This window comes from Varanus komodoensis, unplaced genomic scaffold (genome assembly GCF_004798865.1).
Source record: "Varanus komodoensis strain SLA01 unplaced genomic scaffold, ASM479886v1 scaffold66, whole genome shotgun sequence".
NCBI lineage: Eukaryota > Metazoa > Chordata > Lepidosauria > Squamata > Varanidae > Varanus > Varanus komodoensis.
In genome coordinates, this window is record NW_025336296.1 from 2,365,139 (window position 1) to 2,386,683 (window position 21,545).

A 21,545-nucleotide genomic window follows, 5' to 3' on the forward strand; every position below is an offset into this window, starting at 1 on the left:
TTAGGGTTCTGGAACCTTCATGCCCTATGTTTGTCAAAGGGCCTGGAACATGCTCAGGAGGGGCAGAAAAGCAGAGTTGGCAAAAAATATTTGGATTCTGCCACTTTTCCTGAAAATGACCAAGACCATAATACATATTTCTATAGGAATTTAATGGAGGAGGGGATTCAACCTAGGGTTAAGTTTAAAAAACCTTCATGCCCTATGCTTTTCCAAGGGCCTGGAACATGCTCAGGAGGGTCAGAAAATGTGAGCCGGCTGAAAAAATTTAGATAGTGTGAAGAGCTGGTACATGGATAAAGCCCACTGGGTCATCCTTAACCAAATGACTACCCTTTTGATACAATGGACCCAAAGACTTTGAACAGAGGTAGAGAGAGGGATGTCAGTGTGAGCTCTGAAGCCCAGTGAGTCCTGTGATTTATAATGCACAGAAACCTGTTTCAATTCAACTGACACCTTTCCCTAGTCTGGTTCCCTCCAGCTGTTGCTAGGAATTACAGGACTTGTAGTCCAACACATCTGGAGGTAAAAAGTTGGGGAAGGCTGCAGTTGGGTCACTTTTTAAAATAAAGGGATAGATGAAGAAGTGATGTCTGAACTCGCTAAAACCCTTTGAAAATCAGCTCATTGCTTGATACACTCCCAATTCTCATTTGTGAAATTTGCTTACTCTGGCTGAGCAAGAAACTTGCACAAATCAAGCAGCGATTGCGGTGAAGATTTGTACAATTCACCCCCTGGTGGCACAATTTCTTGCATAGTTAAAATGAGGATGATTCAAGAATATTTGCACAAATTTGCACAGGTCATTAGGAAATTTGTGCAAATCAAACTGGGAATTGGGAGCAAACCAAACATAAGGATGCATTGGACAACTGATCAATATTTTGGGCACATATGTGCTTTCACTCATGCTGACCTACTGAACTTTGAACAGGTCAAATTGAACAGGTTGCAGTGAGGATAAAATGGGAGTGAAAGCCCAAGTTGATAGTCCTTTGCTTTTGGAAGAAAAGGTGAAGTACAGATGAGATCAAATAAGGACAGATGTATCTGGGATTAACAGAGGGATGCATTTATTTCCCATGTTACTTTTTGTACCTATGAACACTCTTAAAAAGATACACCTGTGATCTGTATGTTTGCCATTTTGGGTTGTATCCAAGGTTAGTCTTACTTGGAGCAGACCCATGGAAGTGAATATAATATAAAGTTAGACCGGCATTGGATCCATCTCCTGCCAACTCTCAGAGGATCAGTATGGAGCATGCAAAAATGCAAGGAGCGTATAAAAAGAGCCAGGCAGGCTCACAACGCAAGAACAAAACACACCCGTGGAACAGATGTTGCGTAGAAAGAGAGTCAGGGCGACAATTACAAAAGCCAGGGGACATTCGCTTTCCACCATCCGCTTGTGAGGGTTTGCAAAATGCCCAAGAGGCAAAGAGGCGACTGGCCAAGTGGCCCCTCCATGTGTTGCATGTTTAAGCACTGAGTGATATGGATGTTTTGGACAAGGAGGTCTACGTGCAGAAAGAGCTCTTGTCATTGCAGATCTGCCCAGTGAAAAGCGGAAGCAACTCCAGCCAGCCGCCCTGTGTGGTGACACATTGGCCTTTCCAGCATGGCAGAGAAGCTGGTTCCTCAGGGCACTCGCTTCTCCCTCGCCTCAGTTCCTCTAAGCAGACAGCCTTCACAAGGGCCGTCATGGCGCAGCTGAAAAGGGTTGCAGGCGACAGTCCAGCAAAGCCCTTTCAGGCTTGCTTCGCCCATTCCTCCTAATTACTTATGAGTCCAGAAATTTACATAGACCAGCCACTGAATGTAATATGAATGGCCCCTGTTGTGATTCCCAGCCGGCCAGGCCGTCTGTTGGGATGCTCTGCTCCATCCCTCCTCCAGTGTCCATCCCTCCCGTTTTCTGTTCTGCTGACACATCCTTCTCGTATGTGGATGGTGCTATTCTAGTTATACGCTTTGAGATGGGGAGTAGCCAAGCCTGCCCACACACCATCTGGGCCCACAAATAGCACAACCTGGATCGAGTGGCTCCATAAGCAACCTGAAACAAGTGGAAATACTCTGCCCGGATGGGACAAGCCAGAAGAGCTTGTGGAGGGCAGCTCTACTGACCTGTCCCAGTCTGCAGACACACACTTCCACGTGTTTCCAAGTTGGAACTGCCAGCTTTCTGTTGTGGAAGCAGTGGGTCCTGCTGGTACAACGCAACAAGGAGCTCATCAATGTCAGACACTGCCCAGAGAGATCGCTGTTACAAGAGGAGACGGAGGCAATGGACTGCTGCAGTCATCTCCGTTTTGGGTTATTGGAGCTTGTGGGTCCTGGAGAGTTGGGGGAAAGCGTTTGCCTCAAGGACAGCAAAGCATCTTGGAACAGCAGAGTTTGCAGGGGACTATAAGACCTTCGAGGCCAACCCATCGCTCAGTGCAACACTCCAGCCTAAAGCATTCCTCTTTATGGGAACTTCATCACAGAAGGACCCGGTCCTCCTGTAGGAGCTTGCCCGGCTCCAGCATCTTCTGGGCGGGCCATTCGCTTGGTCCTTCCTTCCTTCCTTCCTTCCTTCCTTCCTTCCTTCCTTCCTTCCAGGTACGCCTGGTGGAAAGATGGGAGAGGACCTTCACAGGCTCAGTTGGCGCCTCCCCTGCCGCATTTCCAAAAGCAGGTGAAAACCATTTTGATTCAGCAGGCATTTGGGAATGGCCTCTGAGCTTGTGCTGAATTACCCTTACTCTTCATATTCTTGGTTATATATTAATCTGGGTATTGATACCTAAATGATTAAACTATGTTTCTAACTTCTGCATATTTTTAAATATTGTTGCTATATGGATTTTAATATTGTAGCCTGCCTTGAGTCCCAAACACTGGGAATAAGTGGGGTATTTATTTATTTATATTTATTTATTTGGTTATTTATTTAAAGCTTTTCTATACTGTCTGACTAAGCAGTCTTGGGACAGTCTTACAATAAAAAAGATAAAGAGATAAAGATAATGGAAATGGCAATGGTAATAGTCTAGATTTTCCAGCGTCTAGATGGGGTGCTTTGGAGTGATGGGGAAGCAGGCTGGAGTGACCTCAAGAGTTCTCATAGTCCACCCTGCCATCTCCTCCTCTTGTCCTGAAGTATCCCCTTTAAGCATTCTCTGAGGGACCTACCCATGGCAGAGGGTGGCAAGTGTACTCCTTCGGTGATGGGGTGGAGAGGTGAGTCAGAGCTGATTCCCAGCTCCTAGGTTGGACCACTACCTCTGACCTTGGAACTGGAAACCTAAAATACTCTGTGGATCTTCAGATGCTTTCCACAGACCATAGGATGGTTCCCTTGGTGAGTCAATTTGCAGGCAGGTTAATGGAGGATGAAGCATTTGAATGCAATGGAATGCTTGAGTGGTTTCGGTGGAAGTCCGAAAATTCAGTTGAAATGGATTGGCTTGAGATATCGGAGAGGTTTTGGACCAAGAGCTCCAACCTGCTCGCCCTCTCCTCTGAACTGAAGAATTAACACTATTGCTGTTCAGCATAGTAGCAATGGGCTGCAGTGCAGGACTTCTTGCTCTCAGAATAGCAGTCCAGCTTCCAACAGAGCTATCAGAGTAAACCACGCTACTCGACTGCTATAGATGATTCTCTTTTCCCGACCTCTAATGTGTGGACAAAAGCAATGGAAAAACTTTACAGGGCTCTTGCAGTTCCTCCATTTCAGCCCAAAGTGCAACAGGGCCATGTCCTACAGTGCTTCATGGGAGCCGCTCTGTGCGACTGTCGCACATCATGCTTCTCCCAGCCAGAGACCCTTCCAACCCACTGTGATTCTTTAGCAGGGCAAGAAGAAGAAGAAGAAAACAATGGAGACAGTTCTTTGTCACTATCTTGGGGTCAGGGTGCAGTGCACAAATCACTGCGCTGCCCCAACTCAGCTCAGTTAAAATCTGGCCTTTCTCCTTTGATGCCTATTGGCCACTTTCATATCTATTTCAACTTCTCCATGCAAATTTGGAGATGATGTCTCTGGGAAATCGAATTGTTTTCTCTGCACCTTTACACACCTCTGCTCTTCTGTCCTCCCTCTCCAGCCACTCCATTCACCCCGCCCCCTCCACATTTCCAACTCTTGGGATTCCATGTCATTCAAGTCTTATGGGAATATAATAGGGATCTCCCTTTTTAGGGATCTCCCCTCTAAAACCTTGAGAATTTCTGCAGGCCTGAATCTAACAGTATGCCCTCTTGGTGCTGCCATGTGGACTTCATAATGAAAGTTACTCCACTCCAAAATTCCAGAATAGACTATATGTTGATAAAAAAAACTTTCAACCATGTCCCACCATCTAGTTATGGGACTTTAAAATCCCAAGGGCAAAATTCATTGGTGGGGAAACTCCCTGTGGGTCAACTTCAGTGGCGGACATGGGTGAAGGCAAGGCCCTTACTGTCTATAATGATGCCTTAGGAGCAGCATCTCAACCAGTCAGAATGGGGAAGGGAGCTGTGTAAAAGCTGGAATCCGCCTCCTTTTATAAGGTACAGCACAGAATTGCAACGATGGCACAGATCCAGGGCTGGCCAAAAATGTCATTCTTCTGCCTGAGGCCAGGGCCGAGCTGGCACCCCCTTGTCATGCCAAGAACAAAAGTCAAATGGACTGGCACCTGACTCTTCATCAATGGAGGCAAGATGGCACCTTCCACCACACCGGAAGGCAGCACGACCATCTGGGGCAGGTGTGGGGAAGTGCTTTCAGCCCCAGGGCCAAATTCAACTTTTGAGAAACTCTTGGGAGCAATATTCCAGTGGAGGGTGGGTCCAAAGGCAAAGGGGGTGGGTCAGAAGCTGCAAAAAGTACCAGTGCATTTTAGCTTAAGAGCTGTTATCGCTAGTACATAAATAAGGCTTAGGAAAGGCATTCCAGCCATTTGGCATCAGGTGGGAAATAGGGAAATTGCCAAACGGCTGGCAGTCTTCTTGCTGTGTGCTATCAGGTCCTCTCCAACCTACGGCAACCCCAGGCGTGGAAGTCCCTCAAAAGGTCCTGTTCATGACAGCCCTGCTTAGGTGCTCTAAGTTCAAGGCTGTGGTTCTTGCTGTCATCCGGGAGATTCCAGTGCAGCACTGAATTTGACCTTCAGGTCAGAGATTTTGCTCTAGCATGATTAAGAACCTGAACCCAGGGGAGCGCCTTGCCGCTTTGTGTCCTGGATAAGGCAGCAGGGACATCTCAGGCTCAAAAGGTATCGCCACACATGTTCATACGTCTTCCTTTGTTTTCGCCCAAGCACTGCCAAGGACTGCTTGCAATAGGCATGGCATCTTCCTGCATGCACCCACCCGTTCTAGTGACAGGCATTTCAAAGGATACCATCCAAGGGGAAGTTGATCCAGAAAACCTGCTCAAATGACACAGGCTTGCTTTCCTTCCGAAAGTGCCATCCCTTAGGGCAAGGACCCACTTATGCAAACAAAAGGGGCAGGCATAGATTATATTCTGAGACAAGTCACAGGGGAAGCATCAGTAAAGATGAAAAATCGCAGTCCGCCATTGCACCTTTCCATGCATCTAGTGTGCAATAAGGCACTGAGCTGCCGACACCAGTGAAGGCCTAGTGTTCACATAAAGCCACTGAAGTGTCTGGATTATATTGCTTCCAAGTAGTGGGGGCAAGGGAGGCTGACACGGAAGGGACACTTCCATGTGAGTATGGAAGAGCTGATGGGCTCTTACCGCACAATCTTGCTATATGGACCATAATCCATTCCTGGCAAAACACCAGCTATATGTAGAGTGCGCTAGCAGGGATGTCCAATAAGTGCAATAGGAAATGAGTGCTTGCTTGTGCGACTCAGGAAACTAGCTGAAGCCACCACTTCTGGAGTGAAATGGATCAGCAGAGCACCATTCCGTAAGTGGTAGGTTTGGTTAGTTTCCCATTGCACCGGTAGCCATTCCTGCTAACACATTGGGTATTGCCATTTTTTATGTGGATGGGCAGCAGACAGAGACTAGAAGGCCATAGGATTTTTCAGAGGCCCTGCCCCAAGCTTGGAAATGTGCCCCAAGCATGGAGCTGGGACTTGAAACGCCCCCAACCCTACAGCTGGTGCAGAAAGAACAGCGTGGGCTGTTGCAAGGTGGGCTTTTCAGGGTGAGGATGGGAACAGGGAGGAGAGGGGGAAACAAAGGCACTGCTAGCCTACAAAGTATCCTCGGGGCACCTTTCACTCCTTCCTGCCCAAATACTTAGAAGCTGGAAGTGGCTGTCTAAAAGTTTTGCAAACGTCCCACCTCCATGCTCCTGCCATGAGTATGACGCATACCTTCCCCTCTTGTCTGGAGAGTTATGAGTAGCGTAAGAGGGGTGGAAGTTGCATGCTTCTTTTGTGTAAGCCAACAGTGTGAAGTGATGTTTGATCAAATGAATCAATGCATCTAGCAAAGCAGAATTTGGGGTAGCAGGATCCTAGTTCAACCTTCTCCCCAGTATAATTTTCCATATTGCGGAGAAGTTTGTGAATGCGCATGTGGCTAGCATTACATTGCAGAAGAGCACTGCATGTGCGTAACAAGACATTGCAGAAGAAGGTTCTATCCTATCAGTCCTCCCTGCTGCAGGCTGAAGTAGTCCCATCCAGTCACTCATCTGGCGTCTGGGAGAATGGAAGTTGCTGCGAAGAAGCACTGTTTCAAGGGCTTGATGAGCGCTTGTGGCAATGGAAGGCACTCACAGGTCCTAATGTGAGTAGCCTTGCTTTGTGGCTCTAGTTCAGTTAACACTCAGCTGAGATGGGCGGGCACCCTGGCACTCCCTGGATGCTGATGCATAGGGTAATTATGACCTGCAGTGCTGCGCTTCATCATTTGCACTTCGGATTAGAGAAAAGGTTAAACAGCTCTCGGTTTTCTCCAAGGTTTTCCTTAGGGAGGTGCACGTAAAACATGTTCACAAATGATGCTAGAGGAGAAAGATGGAACTTACATGCTGCTTTCCCACTATGTTGTCAAAGGGAAGCTCGGGGCTCCACGAGCCCTCCGTGAAAGTTGCTCCGCTGTTCCTCCTGTCGGAAGAGGTGATGGCCTCTTTGACAATGTCTTCGGGCAGAGTGAGCAGGTTCTCCTCAGGCTGTTTGATCAAGTAGGTCTCAATGTTGTGCTTCCTCAAGAATTCATTGCGTTCCTTTCCGTACCCCTCTTCAACTTTATAATCCTCATTTAGGCAGTCTAGGGTGGCCTTGGAGATGTGGATTCTCCTACAGTGGTACAAAAGGGAGATACAATTAACAGAGATGGGGCTGGAGTATCACATGCTGCACAATGCAAGGGAAACCAGCAGGAAAACATTGCAGTATGTTCTCACCAACAAAGAGGAGCACCCCTGTTTAGGGTCTCAGCCAGCCTGGCCCCTCTCCTAGATAGTTCATTCTCCTTCCATCACTGCTGTTTGCCCAGTAGTGTTCTCTGGCTACTGAGATTGCTCATTCATCAGAGGCCATTTTGGGTGCCCCTCTTTTTAAAAAAGTCTTTGTATTTCAGCAAACTGCTGGGTTACTGCAAACGTGTGGTACTGGCAGTCCCCAGGTTACAAACATCCGAGTTACAAACAACCCATACTTACAAACAAGCCGTGATAAAGTCTATTATTTTTTAAAAATGACTGTGGACAATTGCCATCATTACAGAGAGAGAGCCAGTGGAAAGGGAGCAAGGGAGGGCCTCCAAAGCATCACCATATCGAAAGAGGAAGTGAAAGGGGGGAGAGGGAGGCTGCCAAAGCATTCCGTTTCATCCTGCCCACCCAGAGAGGGAAATCTCTCCAGCATTTCTTTGCTGCAAACAGGAAGCACTGGTGAGTTTGCATGTGGGGGTAGAGATATTCATACTTTTTCCACATTCGTGAGGGCCCTGCACCCCTAACCCCACTGAAAATAGGAGGCCCAACTATACATGAACTGACTACATAAAAATTCAACTTAAAGACAAATTTCCATTTTCTCGGGAACAAAATTCATTTGTAACCTGGGGACTGCTTGTACTTTTGCTTTCCACTGTTCCTCACCACCTGAGTTCCTTATTAGAGAAAGTAATTTCTCTCAAGAGGATCATGAAACGTTACTGGTTCTGATCTATTTCAATCTCAACAGTTAATACCAAGAAATCAATGCACAAGGATAGTGGGAACCACATGACAGATTGCAATTGGTGATGGTGAAAATATGAGTTTTAAAGACATACCTAAACCTGTAATGTTTGAGCATGCAAAAATGGCTTGGAAATGTATGTATGACACACAACAGAGGGGTTATGTTTTAGCTATTGATTCATCAAATGTATAGTTGCTACTTGGCCCTTATTAGCTTGCCTCAAGAGCTCTGCCTTTGGTGTTTTACTTTTTTCCCCCTTAAGCTCCAAAGAAACTTGTCTCCTAGCCTATGATCAGCTCTATCTGTTATGATCAAATGTCAGTACTGAAGCAAATGCTTCTAAATACTAAGTACTTCTAAAAGGAATCCACATGGGAAGATAATCTTGCTGATAAAGCATACCATCTGTTTACATGCCAATCACTGTTGAGCACACAACATGTGTGGGAGAATTCTTTAGGCAAGTTATAATAAGGAAAATCAGTAGTGGTTTCACTAATTGCCACTTTCTTTCCGGACTCGATAGGAGACATCCTTGGTTATTGAACTTATTTGGGGGACAGAGTTCAGAACCATGGAGAGTTTGCATAATATGCAAAAAAAGCAGCAGTCTATGGTCTCCCCTGGCATCACTAGACCCATTTCCTCCCATGGAAGCAAGAGCAGACCCCCCTTCCATTTTGTGGGGACTTAGCAAGACCCAGCTCTGAACAATTATCTTTCTGGAAATCTGGTGAGATGGGAATTTCTTGCTTCAGGAACAGAGAGAAAATAAATGGGAAGAAGAGATGGATAAATATAGTCCCGTTTCACTCAAGTAGGATGAAACTTTCTTTCTTCTACTTCTCCTTTTCAGTGATAGGTTTATTAGTAAAACGTGTAGGGGTTTGGAGAAGTCGCAGGTGGGAGATAAGGGAATGGTTTGTAATCTCCTTTCTGCCAGAATTTACTGCACTTAGGTTAATTTGCCATTGTAATTCAAAAGAGGTGAAACCTGGCCCATTTAAATTAATCGTTCAGCTCTGACTTTGCAGTTCTCCCTTAAGTCTGCATGTTAATGAACATCAAGCCTCAACTTTAATTGGCTCTATTCATTTGATTAAATAGATGCAATGAAAGGACATTGGTGTCCATCAATATGCAAATGCAAGGCCCAATCCATGAACCAGGTTAGCTGCAGAGCAGGGGTTTAGTCCCATGAATGAGAGGAGGACAAAGATCAATTTTAAACTGATCTTCTCTAATCCAGCACCCTTCAGTTTTATTGGGCTATAGCTCCCATCAATCATTCTGGAGGGCATCAAGCTGGGCAAGTTTGGTTTAAATCCATGTCCACTAGTTTACTGTACGATCCAGAACGTGTAGGGAAAGGCCCTTGGGGTGGCAAGAAAATGGGAAACAAAGGTAACAGTTTTTTATGTGTTTCATGGATTGTCAGGTGTCCTTGGTTCCATCATCTGCTCATAGAGGTAATCTGATTTTTTAAATAAGAAATTCATTCTACTTTTGCTAATTGGCACAGTGAAACAACAGCCTGGAAAAGCAGATCTGTGGGTCAGATTCATAGAGAAGAACTATTGATTTCTCTAACACTCCATTGTGACTTTCATAGTTACAAAGTACTGCTTAGCCTCTGGTGGTTCACCAAAATGGGTTATAACAACCACAACAATACTAGAGGCATTGTAGAGGTCATAATAGAGGTATTGAATATAAATTTGATTTTCTTCTTCTGGCAAGGAACCCAAGGCAGCTTACAAGGTTCTCCTCTCTCCATATTGTCCTTGCAGCAGCGACAAGGTAGGTTAGACTGAGAAGAAGTTCCTGGCCCAAAGCCACCCAGTGCGCTTCACGATCGAGTAGCAGCTGGAACCTGGATCTCTGAAGTCTCAGTCCAACCTTCACGCTACAGTGCCACATCAGTACCCTCCAAGTGTTTTGGACTTCAGTACCCATCAACCCCAGCTCACATGGCTGAAACCAGGGATTTTGGGAGCTATGGTCCAAAAGGTTAGGGAAGACAGATCTGTGGTATAACGTAGCTAGGAAAGACTTACTGATTGAATAACCTGAGAGCAGATTGAATAACCTGATAGGTCCTTGAGTGTATCACTTTTTGGAGGTGGAAGAAAAAGTCCTATCAAAATAGGTGGACATGAGGCTGCTAGATGGACCGAGTGGTGGGGTGGGGAGGTTGACGAAGTAGCTTCCCTGCTCCTTCTCGTTGCTGTTGAGAAATTGTGCTGCCTGAGCATGCCAAAGAAAACAGTGCCTCTCAAAAGGTGTTGAACAAGACAGGGTACGGCAGATAGACAGGGCATCTGCACCTAACAGTGAATGCAGCTTGGCATTTGGCTGGAGAGCTACTGTGTACATCACACATGGACCATGCGACGCAAAGGTTACCAACATCAACACACACACACACCCCATGCAAAATGTCACACTGCTGTGAGCACTGCCTGAAGGGCATGCTTCCCAAATGCCAAGTCATCAGGGTGGCAAATCAAATGTAGTCTGGAAGGCTTATGGGGGACAGGCCACTGCCTGAATACTTGGCTCACCCACCACTCTCATCCCATCTTAGCAACCTAGGAAAGGTACCTCCAAGTCCCAGTCCCTTTATGTAATTTGAGAATATTCCTACAGAGTTCAGAAGATGTGGAAGATAAGGCTGAATTGTGGTTAGTACTAATGTAAACAAAAGCAACAACTCATGTTAAAGATCTGACTGCCCTGTCCAAACTTAAGCCATGCATCTTCTCAAGCGATAGTCATACTGACTCTTGGCCAGTGCTCCTCCAGTTTGAGTGATGGGTTTCATGTCCCTCTGCATGTCTACTGAGAAGAAAGTCCCATTGTGCTCAAGGAGAACAACTTCCTGGTAAGCATGCATATGGCTGTAACCATTGCCCATTGCCCAAGTTCACATGACAATCCATGGCTCGGTGTGGGTGAGTCAGCTCATGATGAGCGTTATGAAGGGCTGTTTAAACCTTGCACAACCCACAGGGCCCGAGTTCACATGGACTGACAGCCCCTTTGGGGGGACTGAAGAAGCAGAATGGCAACTAACATGCATCACAGTCTCACTAAAGGGTAAACAGAAACAGAGCAAGTCAGAAGGGTCTCCCGGGCCATCTAGTCTGACCCCCGGCTCCAGCCGGCTCCGCTCACAACATGCCTCCCATGTGCACATCCAGCCTATCCTTGAATGATAAAAAGCCGTCAGTGTGTTTCCGTGTCATATCTTCATATTATGTGTTGCTGGAATAGTCTGGATGTGTGTTTCATGGACAGGGTTCTTCTTTGCTAGTTGAAATCTCGGATTGTCCTGTTTAAAGGTCTCTGTGTATCTGTGTGTGTTTAGTATTGGACTAATCTACTCTTGGACAGTGCAGAAATGGACAGACTGACTTTGTCACTGAAGGAGAAAGAAGATACGGACTTCTATCAAACTTGGGATTCTTTTTATTATTGGCTAGAGAAACGGGGCTTCACATAGACTTAAATATGTTTATAGTTTAACATAAAAAGAAAAAGTGAGGGGGGCTGACCCAGTAGGTCCAATGTTTCAATGATGATTGATGTTGTTTTTAGTGTTTTCTTTGTGTTAGGTTTATTTAGAATAAAATGAATGAATGAATGAATGGAAGGAAGGAAGGAAGGAAGGAAGGAAGGAAGGAAGGAAGGAAGGAACTGAACTAATCTACGAGCCTCCAACCTCATTCTCAGATTGGCTAGAAATATGATGAGGTATATATTTTGATATACTGTAAAGGGAAATGGCTTGGTTTATTCTGAGTCAAGCCAGTTGAATTGGACCCTGACACGCTCAGATGAGGCTTGCTCCTTCTGCCGTCTACTCCTCCTCATAGCCTCCCACTGCCTCTGGTGAGCCAGATTTTGGGAAAACTGCATTCTCCGGTGCTTCCAGCAACCGGCTCATTGCCATGATAGCACCAGCATTATAAATGAGGAACAGGGAGAGAAAGCCACAATTAAACATATACAAGGAACATGGGAACTGGATACTTGGGGAGGGATGGGCTCAGATTAAAATCAAGGCAGAAAAGAACTGAATTGGGGTACGTGTGTGTGTGTATGTAGGGAACCACAATGCTCCCTTCTTGTTTAAGGTAAGTATTACAGATCACTGAGACTTATATCCCAAGACCGAGAATAACAACACTTTGATGACATTTCAGGATTTTAAAAATCTACAGTATGTAACACGGGTTATGACTTCCATTTTATGGTCTGTTCCCATGGCTTAAAGGATGTAGAAGCTGATAAGCTAACAGTTGAACTCAGGCAGTTGAAATTTCACCTTGGCTGTAAACTAAGCATCCCCTGCTGCTAGGTAGGTAACACAAAATGTGCACAAACAACGCACTTAGCAACGGTGGTTCAAGCTCTGCATGGAGGAGGAGAGCTGCTCTGTCAGACCCATGAACCAGCTCAAGACCACCACTGCTCGTCTTCCTGATTCTGCACAAGGAAATCACGGCATCCATGCCACAGGACTCAGAGGGAATAAGCCCCAACCTGCAGGATGCAGTGCTTAGACTTACCCAGGGATGCCTCCCGACTCAAGTTTGTTCGCAATATCCACATCCCAAGACCACACATCGAACTGCCACTTCCGCAGGCCCAACACGCCGCACAGCACCGACCCAGAGTGTATTCCAATCCGCATATCGACGTCATGCTTCGTCCTCGACCGTACATACCTGAAGAAAGAGCTCAGCAACTTACAATTTATCCAAAGGTTCTAGCTAGCTGTCTTTTTTATAGGGTTATTTAAGAGGAACATGGAATACTCTCTTCAGGTTACCATCCATTTGCCAAGCTGGGAATACAAAGCTCCCCAGGAGACGCTTTTGTGATGACGGCCCCTCAACCTTTGAATCCCTGTCCCTGGAGGACTCACTGGTGGCCACCTTTGGGACTTGGTTCATCACACACAGATGCTGCAGCATCCAGCTTCCTCTCTTTCCTACCACAAACAAAATGGAACACAGGGAGCCAGGTACACACACAAGCCCACTCTTCACCCTCACCATTGTTTTGATTTTCTATCCTACATTTTGAGTCTAAGGAGTGCCCCATTCCTCTGCCAAACAACAAAGGTCCATGGGCCAGTGAAGGTATGATGCAGACTGCAGGATCATCCAGAAATGAAGACATAAACCAGAGATAAAGCTTTGGTTTAACAAGTTGTTACCTGCTCGTGCCTTTGGAACTGAGCAAGCTCTGCACTGAATTATAAGACAGACACACAATTTCACCTGGGAGGATTTAAGACGCAGCTTCTACTATGCAAAAGCTCTGTCCCCATTTTGAATCAGGTTTTGAGCCCTTCAAGCTGTGTCTGACTTAAAAGAATCCAGACTTTTGCTTGGGGCCATATCCTGACACAACCAATACTCAGCGCTTCTTGCTAATTCTGTCCCCTCCTGCCTTGGCCCCACAAACAAGCTCATTTCTGCAGAGAAGAGGACCTCTAAGGTCTCCCTTTACCAGCCAAAAATGAAGTATAAAATGTAGGGATGTGTGAGAAATTGCCTTCAGTTCATTTCAGTAGATGAGTTTACCCACTTTATACCTTTCAGACTGAAGGCATACTCAGATTCAATTTGAGGAAAAAGTCTATACATCTTCAAGCTTGCAACATGATTTGTGGACTAAAACATGTATTCTACAATATGTGTACATTTTAAAAAGTTTGCATATTTCAAAATGAGCACATTTCCAGAATACGTTCAATTGATGCATATCTTTGGGAGATAGAAACAGAAATGGGCACAGCTTTCCATGCAAAAAGAACAAAAACGGCAGGGGCAAAGCTCACAATCTGAGACAGAGTTAAATTGGAATGGGCTTCTAGGTGGAATTTGAAGGACTTTGGTGAGCTCCTGTTTTGCTCCTATGGACAGTCCTAATAAAATGCTATTTCCTGGAAGAGGTCTTACTAAAGTGCTAGTTTTGAACCTTTAAAAAACCTGCTGCTTCTCAAGGTGAGTCAGGAGCAGCTTAGGCACCTTTCACATGTGACTTGAACCCTTTGTGTTCAGCCATTTGTCCATTCGCCAGTGGCAAGTTAAGAATTCCATTTAGGAAATCATGTTGGGAAACTGTTTCTTGGAGGTGAGAAATAACCATATGCAAATATACCTAGAAAAGTGGGACTAACCTCTGATTAGATATCAACCTGACTGCAGTGCGTGATATAATATGCCACCCAGTGTGGTGTAGTGCTTAAGAGTGTGGACTGGGACACAGGCGATCTGGGTTCTAGTCCCTGCTCTCAGTCAGGGCCATTGATGTGAGGATAGGATTGAGAGGAGAATTTTGTAAGACGCCTTGAGTTCATTGGAAGAAATAAAGGTGGGATATAAACATAATAAACAAATACAATATTTCTGGGCAGGTGGGTGAGTAGATTTTTGCAGGCAAATAACTTTTGCCAACTTGTTACATGCAGGGTTGAAATAAAGAAGCACATACATACAGAGAAAGAAATCCACTGACCATAATGACAGCTGTGGCTCAAGTGAAAAATAATTATTCTTTCAATCTTCAGCAGAATTTAAACATTCTGCTGAAGATTGGGTGCCTGTGCACTGGGGGCATTGAAGTACACACAGAACTAAAACTTGAAAAGTTTATTACATGTGATTGGAACAAAGGAGACTATAAAATACACCAGCTGCTTCCTTCTTTGAAAAAGTAAAGGGACATTTCCTAGCCCTAAGAAGAACATTTTTAGCAGAAAAAGAAAGGCAGCAATAAAATCCCTCTGAAGAGTGGATTATCACTGGAACACTTAATTTCTTTCCATGGTCTTGTGGCGCACACAATACCGCTATTAAACTGGAGCATGAAGAAAAGAGGTAGATGGAGATATCTGAATGGAAGCAGCCACAAGGTTCACTGAGCCCATCAAACTTTTCCCCATAAAAATCATTATACAGCTATTTATTATAGTACCAACAATCAGTTTAATTAAACAGTTTCTCATCTCACTTCCTTTGTCAAGCAATTAATGGCTTTTAAAAAAATCACTTTTCCAGAATACTACCTGCTGGAAATTGAATGCTTTATTTTTTGCCAATGTCAAGGGGAAAATTGGGAAGGAAGGAGGGCATGGCTGCGGTAGCTGAGGGTGGGAACAACCCGGGCTGAGCCCAGAAAACTGCTTTTGGAGTCGCAGTTTAAGAACAGAAGAAATGCCTTGCTAGGTCAGACCACAGGACTCTCTAGTTCTGTGTTCCATTCCTGCAGTGCCAAACCAGGAAGGAAAAACACGAGCAGGACATGAGTGCAATGGACTTTCCCACTTTTTTGGAGAGCCTCCCATAATGCCATTGCAGCTCTGCTTGTTTTGCTGCAGCTGAAAGTTCCTTTTGCACCTGAAGGTCCAGCCACAAGCTCAACAGAAAACTAGCACTGGGAGCAAGTGGAAATGCTTGTTTCTAGAAAAAGAAGGGTCAGTCTCTTTGGTAAAGGGAGCCTCCTCCACCACCAGCTTCCTCTTCACTAGTACAGGTTCTGCTAGTGTGCCGGCGAGATTGGGTGCAGCCCATTGTTCCTCGGCAACTGGTGTGGCCTCCAGTCCTTGGACCTGGAACATTACGTCCTGCAACATGTGAAGTGGCACAAAACAGACCATGTGGGAAATGCATTTTCTCTAAGCAGCAGGTCATGATAGCTAACCCCAGTCCATACACGTTTCCTTTCTTTGTGATGAGTTTTTGAAAGTAGGCCCCTGCCAATGTTGAGTCATATCAAAGGAAATCTCATTTCTTTTACTGCAGAGAAAAAAATCCACTTGTGAAGGAGAATTAGCAACACTGTTTGTCTCCTTTGATCTCGCCTGCCTGAACGCTTAGGCTTTTTTGAAAGGAGACAGAATCAGTTGAACACTCCATGTGTCCTTTGGATTTGGCCAATAGGCGCATCCAGAGAGAGGAAATGGAGTTTCTGGAAGAAAGCTAAGCAAAGTGCTCTTACAGTGACAGGAACTGCCAAGAAAGCAATTTGCTTGCACTGTCCCATCCTTGAGGGTTACAAGAATGGGGAGGAGGTGTGTGCATCTAATGCTGTTTTGCAGCTGTTAATTTGCCACACGCACTCATCACAGCACATTGACCAGAGCTCTTGATGACCTCGGTCTGGTGTGAGATGGAGGCAACAGGTTGAAAATTGAACTTGCTTTTTTAATAATACAGCTGCAATGTTCAAAGTTAAAACAGAATAACATTTCGAAGGTACAAGCCAAGGATAGCTTTCTGCTCACCCACCTTAACTCTGTGGCCAAACCTTACTTATTCCATTCATATTTACAAGTTTAGGCTCTCCATCAACCCAAATGGACCCGTGTCCAAGTGAGAGCTTGTCCATTCATTATAATCTGCTTCACCAACTCAGGTGGGTGCCTTGTTCACTCATTTCTACTCTACCTTGTTACACCAAGTGGGCCGATGTGCACTCAGTTTTCCTGTATTTTAATTGGATTTTCCCTTCCTGCCTTATTGTGAGCCAATCCCAGAAGCCCTTTGTAAGAACAACATATACTGGATAAAAATTATTTATCAATCATATATCCATCCACATCACACTGTTGACTCATATTCAGCTTGTGACCTATGACAATTCCAAGATCCTTCTCACTTGTAGTATCATCGAGCCAAGTATTCCCCATCTTGAAACGATGCATTTCACAGGTGTAGAAACTGGCATTTTTCCTATTAATTTTAATTCTGTTGTTTTTAGGCCAGTGTTCCAGCCTGTAAAGATCACTCAGAAGTTTTGTTTCCCACACAGTTTTGTGTCATCTGCTCTCTGGCTCTTTGCTTGCCAAGCAAGCAAGTGGTAGCAATGATGAGAAAAAGATGGAGAAAGGGCAGCTGGTGAGAATGGTGCTGAGAAGGCAGACCTATTAAGGGGAGGGGTCCTACTAAGGCAACTTTCCCACAGACCCTTATAACCCTCAAGCTGGCCAGGGATGTATGAAGAATCGGATGCAGGGATGGGTACGAGTAAAAATCTGACATATTTTCTGGACTGTACCCTGACTTCTCTTCCATCACCAACATTAGCCCCAACTAGATCAATGGTGTGTCAACACACAAACTTCTGTTTTATACAAGTTGCATAAAAAAGGTAAAAAACAGAAATCTAAGCAAACTTTGGGCCTCCAATTCATAGTTTGCACACATTTGCACAAATTCCAGAGCAGGAGCTCAGTGTTTGCACAAATCTGAAATTAACTACCAAAAGATTTACAGAGGTCAAGGTGGAGTGCATGAATATGCAACAAGAGGAGGTTGCTTCCCTATGTCTTATGCTAAAGGCTACAACAAGAACAACAATAAAAACTCAGATCTGATGAACCAGTTGCAATTCGTACAAACTGTGATTTGTGTGAATTGTGCCAAATGTGTGACATTCACAGCTTCAGATTTGCACAAATTTCGAGCTATCTTGCAGAAATGATCAAAAGCAGTCCCCAGCTCAGCCTGCTTTTAGCTGTTGTGTCCTGCAACAGCAGGGGGGTTGGACCCAATGGCCTTCACGGCCCCTTCCAACTCTACTGTTCGATGACTTCATGATCGGAAATGTGCTGAAAGACCATTACGCTCAAACAGAATGAGCCTCCTGGTGTTGCATAATCCCAGAGCTGGCACTGCCTGTGACAAATGCCAGTGCCCAGGATCTTGTGGAGGTTCTCCCAAGACTAGGTGGACAAATGGTGTGCTGTGCAGCTTCATATGTTACAGGCCTTCAGCCCTCTTTCTAAAAAGCAAAGAAGACCTACCTATACCAGCACCACAAACTTAGGATTCAGTACAGCAGGAAGGGGAGAATTTTAGGTTCCACCTCCATAATCTAGTAACAAGGAACTGGGAATCACAGATGGAGGCTCTGTGTGTCAGCAGCACTAAAAAGGTGAGAATAAAGGAAACGAATTACCTGATTGTTTTGATCATGCTGAGTCCCATTTCAACACAACAATGCGCATGATCCTGACGAGGTTCTGGCAGGCCAGACACACAGTAGTAGCAATCTCCCAGGATCTTAATTCTGAGGCAATGATGTTCCTGTATCCAAAGGGAGAGAGAAGAATGAGCCTCAGCGATGAGATTGCATGTGCAAGAGCAGGGTAGATATGACGAGACAAACATGGGAAGAGAAAACTGGGAAGCTTATCATGATTTGTGTGTCGGTGTGAAGCACAATGAGCATTCCTGACCTTTTGTGCCCAGAAAGAAGTAGGCACAGGGATTTCCTGGAAAGAACACTATCGGAAAGACTAGCAAGGGCTGAACTTTGGAGATGGTGCTGGTTTGCTAGCCAAATTTCTCCAGTCAGAAATCAATATACGATTCCACAGAGACTGTAATGAAGGGAGGCAGACTTGTGCTGGGCAAGCTACAAGCTAGCAGTGAGAATGGAAAGCAGAGCTCCTATTTAGGAGTGGAGAACGCCCAGGTGACACGGCATTGTACACAACCTACAGCAACGGAGAGTATCGGTAATTATATCTCTGGAGGGTCAGTTCAAAGGGGTCCCGCCAAAAATGTCCTCTGGTGGGTTCCAGCTGATGACGGTGAGGCCTGGCAGTCATGCTTTAGAACAGTGCCAAGCAGCCATTTAATTTTCCCAGGATGCCCCTGGTCTCATGTCGTTCAAGGACTCTGTGGGGAATTAACATGATGTTCATGGCAGGTGTTTGGAGCACTCCCTGGACCTCTGTCATTGTTGTCACATTGTGGGTACCTTCATAGGATTAGAAAGCAGAGATGGGTTAGGGCAACCTATCCGGTCTGCTGCTCTCAAGATATTTGGACAACTAGTCCAATCCTTAGCTAGTCTGGGAGATGTCGTCCAGGTCAGCAGGAAGGCGTAGCAGCATGAACTGCTGAATTCAGCCTGACTGGGTGCTGCTCCTTGGGAGGAACCGGGAAGTGGGTTGGGGAACACCCCCACTTCTGGTCTGAGGAAAGAATGGCCACAACCTGAGAGAGCTCTGTATGGAAGCCTTTATTTAAATAAAACTTGGAAGTTTGTCTGGAAGTAGAATCTATTCGACTCTGTGGCTGAAGTCCACCAACTCTGAAACATGGTGGTAGTGGTGGCTGAGGAAGAAGAATGGTGGGTGGAGAGAAAGTGGGGAAAAAGGTGAAAATGGAGGGCCTGAAACCATCAAGGACATTAAACTTAGAAGTTAGCCCAGGGATAGAAAGGCCGGAAAGAAGAGTCCATTCTCTAGGTGGATAGTGCAATGCCATGGATCTCTGAAAATGAAACTGCTGTTATATTTGATTGGGGAAAGGAGGAAACAAACGAGACATGCAAACATTACTCAAGCACAGCTATCATCAGTTTTGATGTCCACTGCAGCCCCAGAAAGAATGAAACAGTGGAAGGAGACAGCTTTTTCTTTTGGGACCAAGCAATGGGGGAAGACTTTAAGGAACACTGTACCTCTTCTAGGGCTCCTAAATAAAGGACCATATCATTTCTCACAGGACACAGAAGCACGAGAGAGATTGCTGAGGGAAGCAACCTTGACCTTGAGAAAAGCCTGGAGGTATGCAGGGCAGCTGAGTTTTCCAAAAACAGCCTAAAGCACTAGATGAGAAGGATGTGGTGAGAGCCCACCTACCAATTAAGCAAACTGACTCTGAGGAAAATTGTACACCTGGATTATGGCCTCTGGAAGGATGTGGAACTGCTCTTGGATTTCCACCTGTGAGGTGCTGCTTGGCTGATGGCCTCAGCATTAGGCACAGCTATTTGATGTTGTTATGTACTGTCAAGTCATCCTCAACTTAAGGTGACCCTATGAATGGACATCCTCCAAAGGGTCTGTCCTTGGCAGCCCTGTTCAGCTCTTGTAAACTCAAGGCTGTGGTTTCCTTTATGGACTCAATCCATCTCATATTTGTTCTTCTTCTCTTTTCCTAGCATGATTCTCTTCTCCAGGGAGTTCTGCCTTCTCGTGATGTGATGCACAGCTGCACCAGCTTGAAAAAAGGCCAACATTAGAAGAGGCAAGGTGCTGTTTGGACTTGGCAACTCAGTTTTCCTTCACTTAAAGGAACTCCTGCTGAATAGTACAATCTTATGACATGTCAGAACTCTTGGTTTCAAACTTTCAAAATGATTGTTTGGACCATTATCTAAATCTGAGAAACATATCTTCTCCTTTCTGCCTTTTTTCCTGATGTATTATGTGCATCCCTGGTCAGGCAATAATTTTATGGCACCAGTGTGGAGATGCTAGACTACTGCTGGATCATTGCTGGCTCTCAACTCCGTTAACCATTTACAATCCAGGACAGACTTCTCTCCTGCACACACATTTGTAGTATGGTCTGGCTTACTTCTTGTTTTCTCTTTTGGTTCTACTTTGCAGTCTGTCCATTTTTGGCTTGCTCTGTACTCCTGACTGCAGGCCCTTGGCTTTTGGTTCTTGGTTCCCTTAATGCAATGACTGATGGTCCAGTCTTGGACTATAAACATGGACTAATTCTAAGTGGCATCTAGAACCCCAAAACACTTTTATCAGGCACAGGAAGATCAGCTTCAGTGTGTTCAGAAGCCAATATCCCAGGTCTGATTGAAGGGGAATTGAATCCTCTGGTCAGGTATGAACCTAGGGGTTGGGTACAGTTGTCCTGGCATTTATGGTATGACCAACATATATAGCTATATATGTGGAGAGATGGGCCATTTGGCACATGCAAAAACCCAAGGAGGTGAATTTAAAGCTGAGAACAAGGAGTGTTTTCCACTACTCCTCAAAGAAAGATCTGTTTGGGAGGAAATGCAGTCCATGTGCAGAAATGATGTTTGAAATGTGACAAAGAGACTGCATGGAAATGGGGAATCTCTACTGGATTATTAAAGAGCCAGGTGCTTCATTTTTAAGCTTTGCCCCACAAGCAGCTCTTGGGAATATTCTGAAAAATGAGAGAAAGCCACAACGGCTTGGATCTTGATGGCTCATTAAATGCTACATGTCAAACCATCTGTTTAAGAAAATTGCCAAAAAAGAAAAAGAGCAATTTGCCAAAAGAGAGAGAGGGAGAGAAAGAAACATCCCTGATGAGTTGCAAAAGGGGCTGGGAAGGATTTGTCATATGTGGCTGTTGAGATCTTTGGGACAAGATGCTGATTTTAAAGAAATTCCTGTCCTTAGAAACAATGTGCAGTAAGGATCAAGGTGGCCAAGAAGTTTAAGGCCTTAGAAAACCTGGTGCTGGTGAAACACCACAGTACATAGCCCTTTCCAATGCTTTTGCTACTATTGCTACTATTTCTATACCACCCATAGCTGTGGCTCTCCTATGCATCAGATTTTCCATGAC

The 21,545-nt window shown here is 45.2% G+C and overlaps 1 protein-coding gene across 1 annotated transcript in view; it reads right to left on the minus strand.

Annotated features, from left to right (window-relative positions):
• ADCY8 (adenylate cyclase 8) overlaps nucleotides 1-21,545 on the minus strand; it is a 122,898-nt gene that overhangs the window by 48,672 nt on the left and 52,681 nt on the right. The window contains 3 exon segments of the mRNA XM_044450412.1: nucleotides 7,002-7,272; nucleotides 12,738-12,896; nucleotides 18,142-18,269. Coding sequence (XP_044306347.1) covers nucleotides 7,002-7,272; nucleotides 12,738-12,896; nucleotides 18,142-18,269 — 558 coding nt within the window.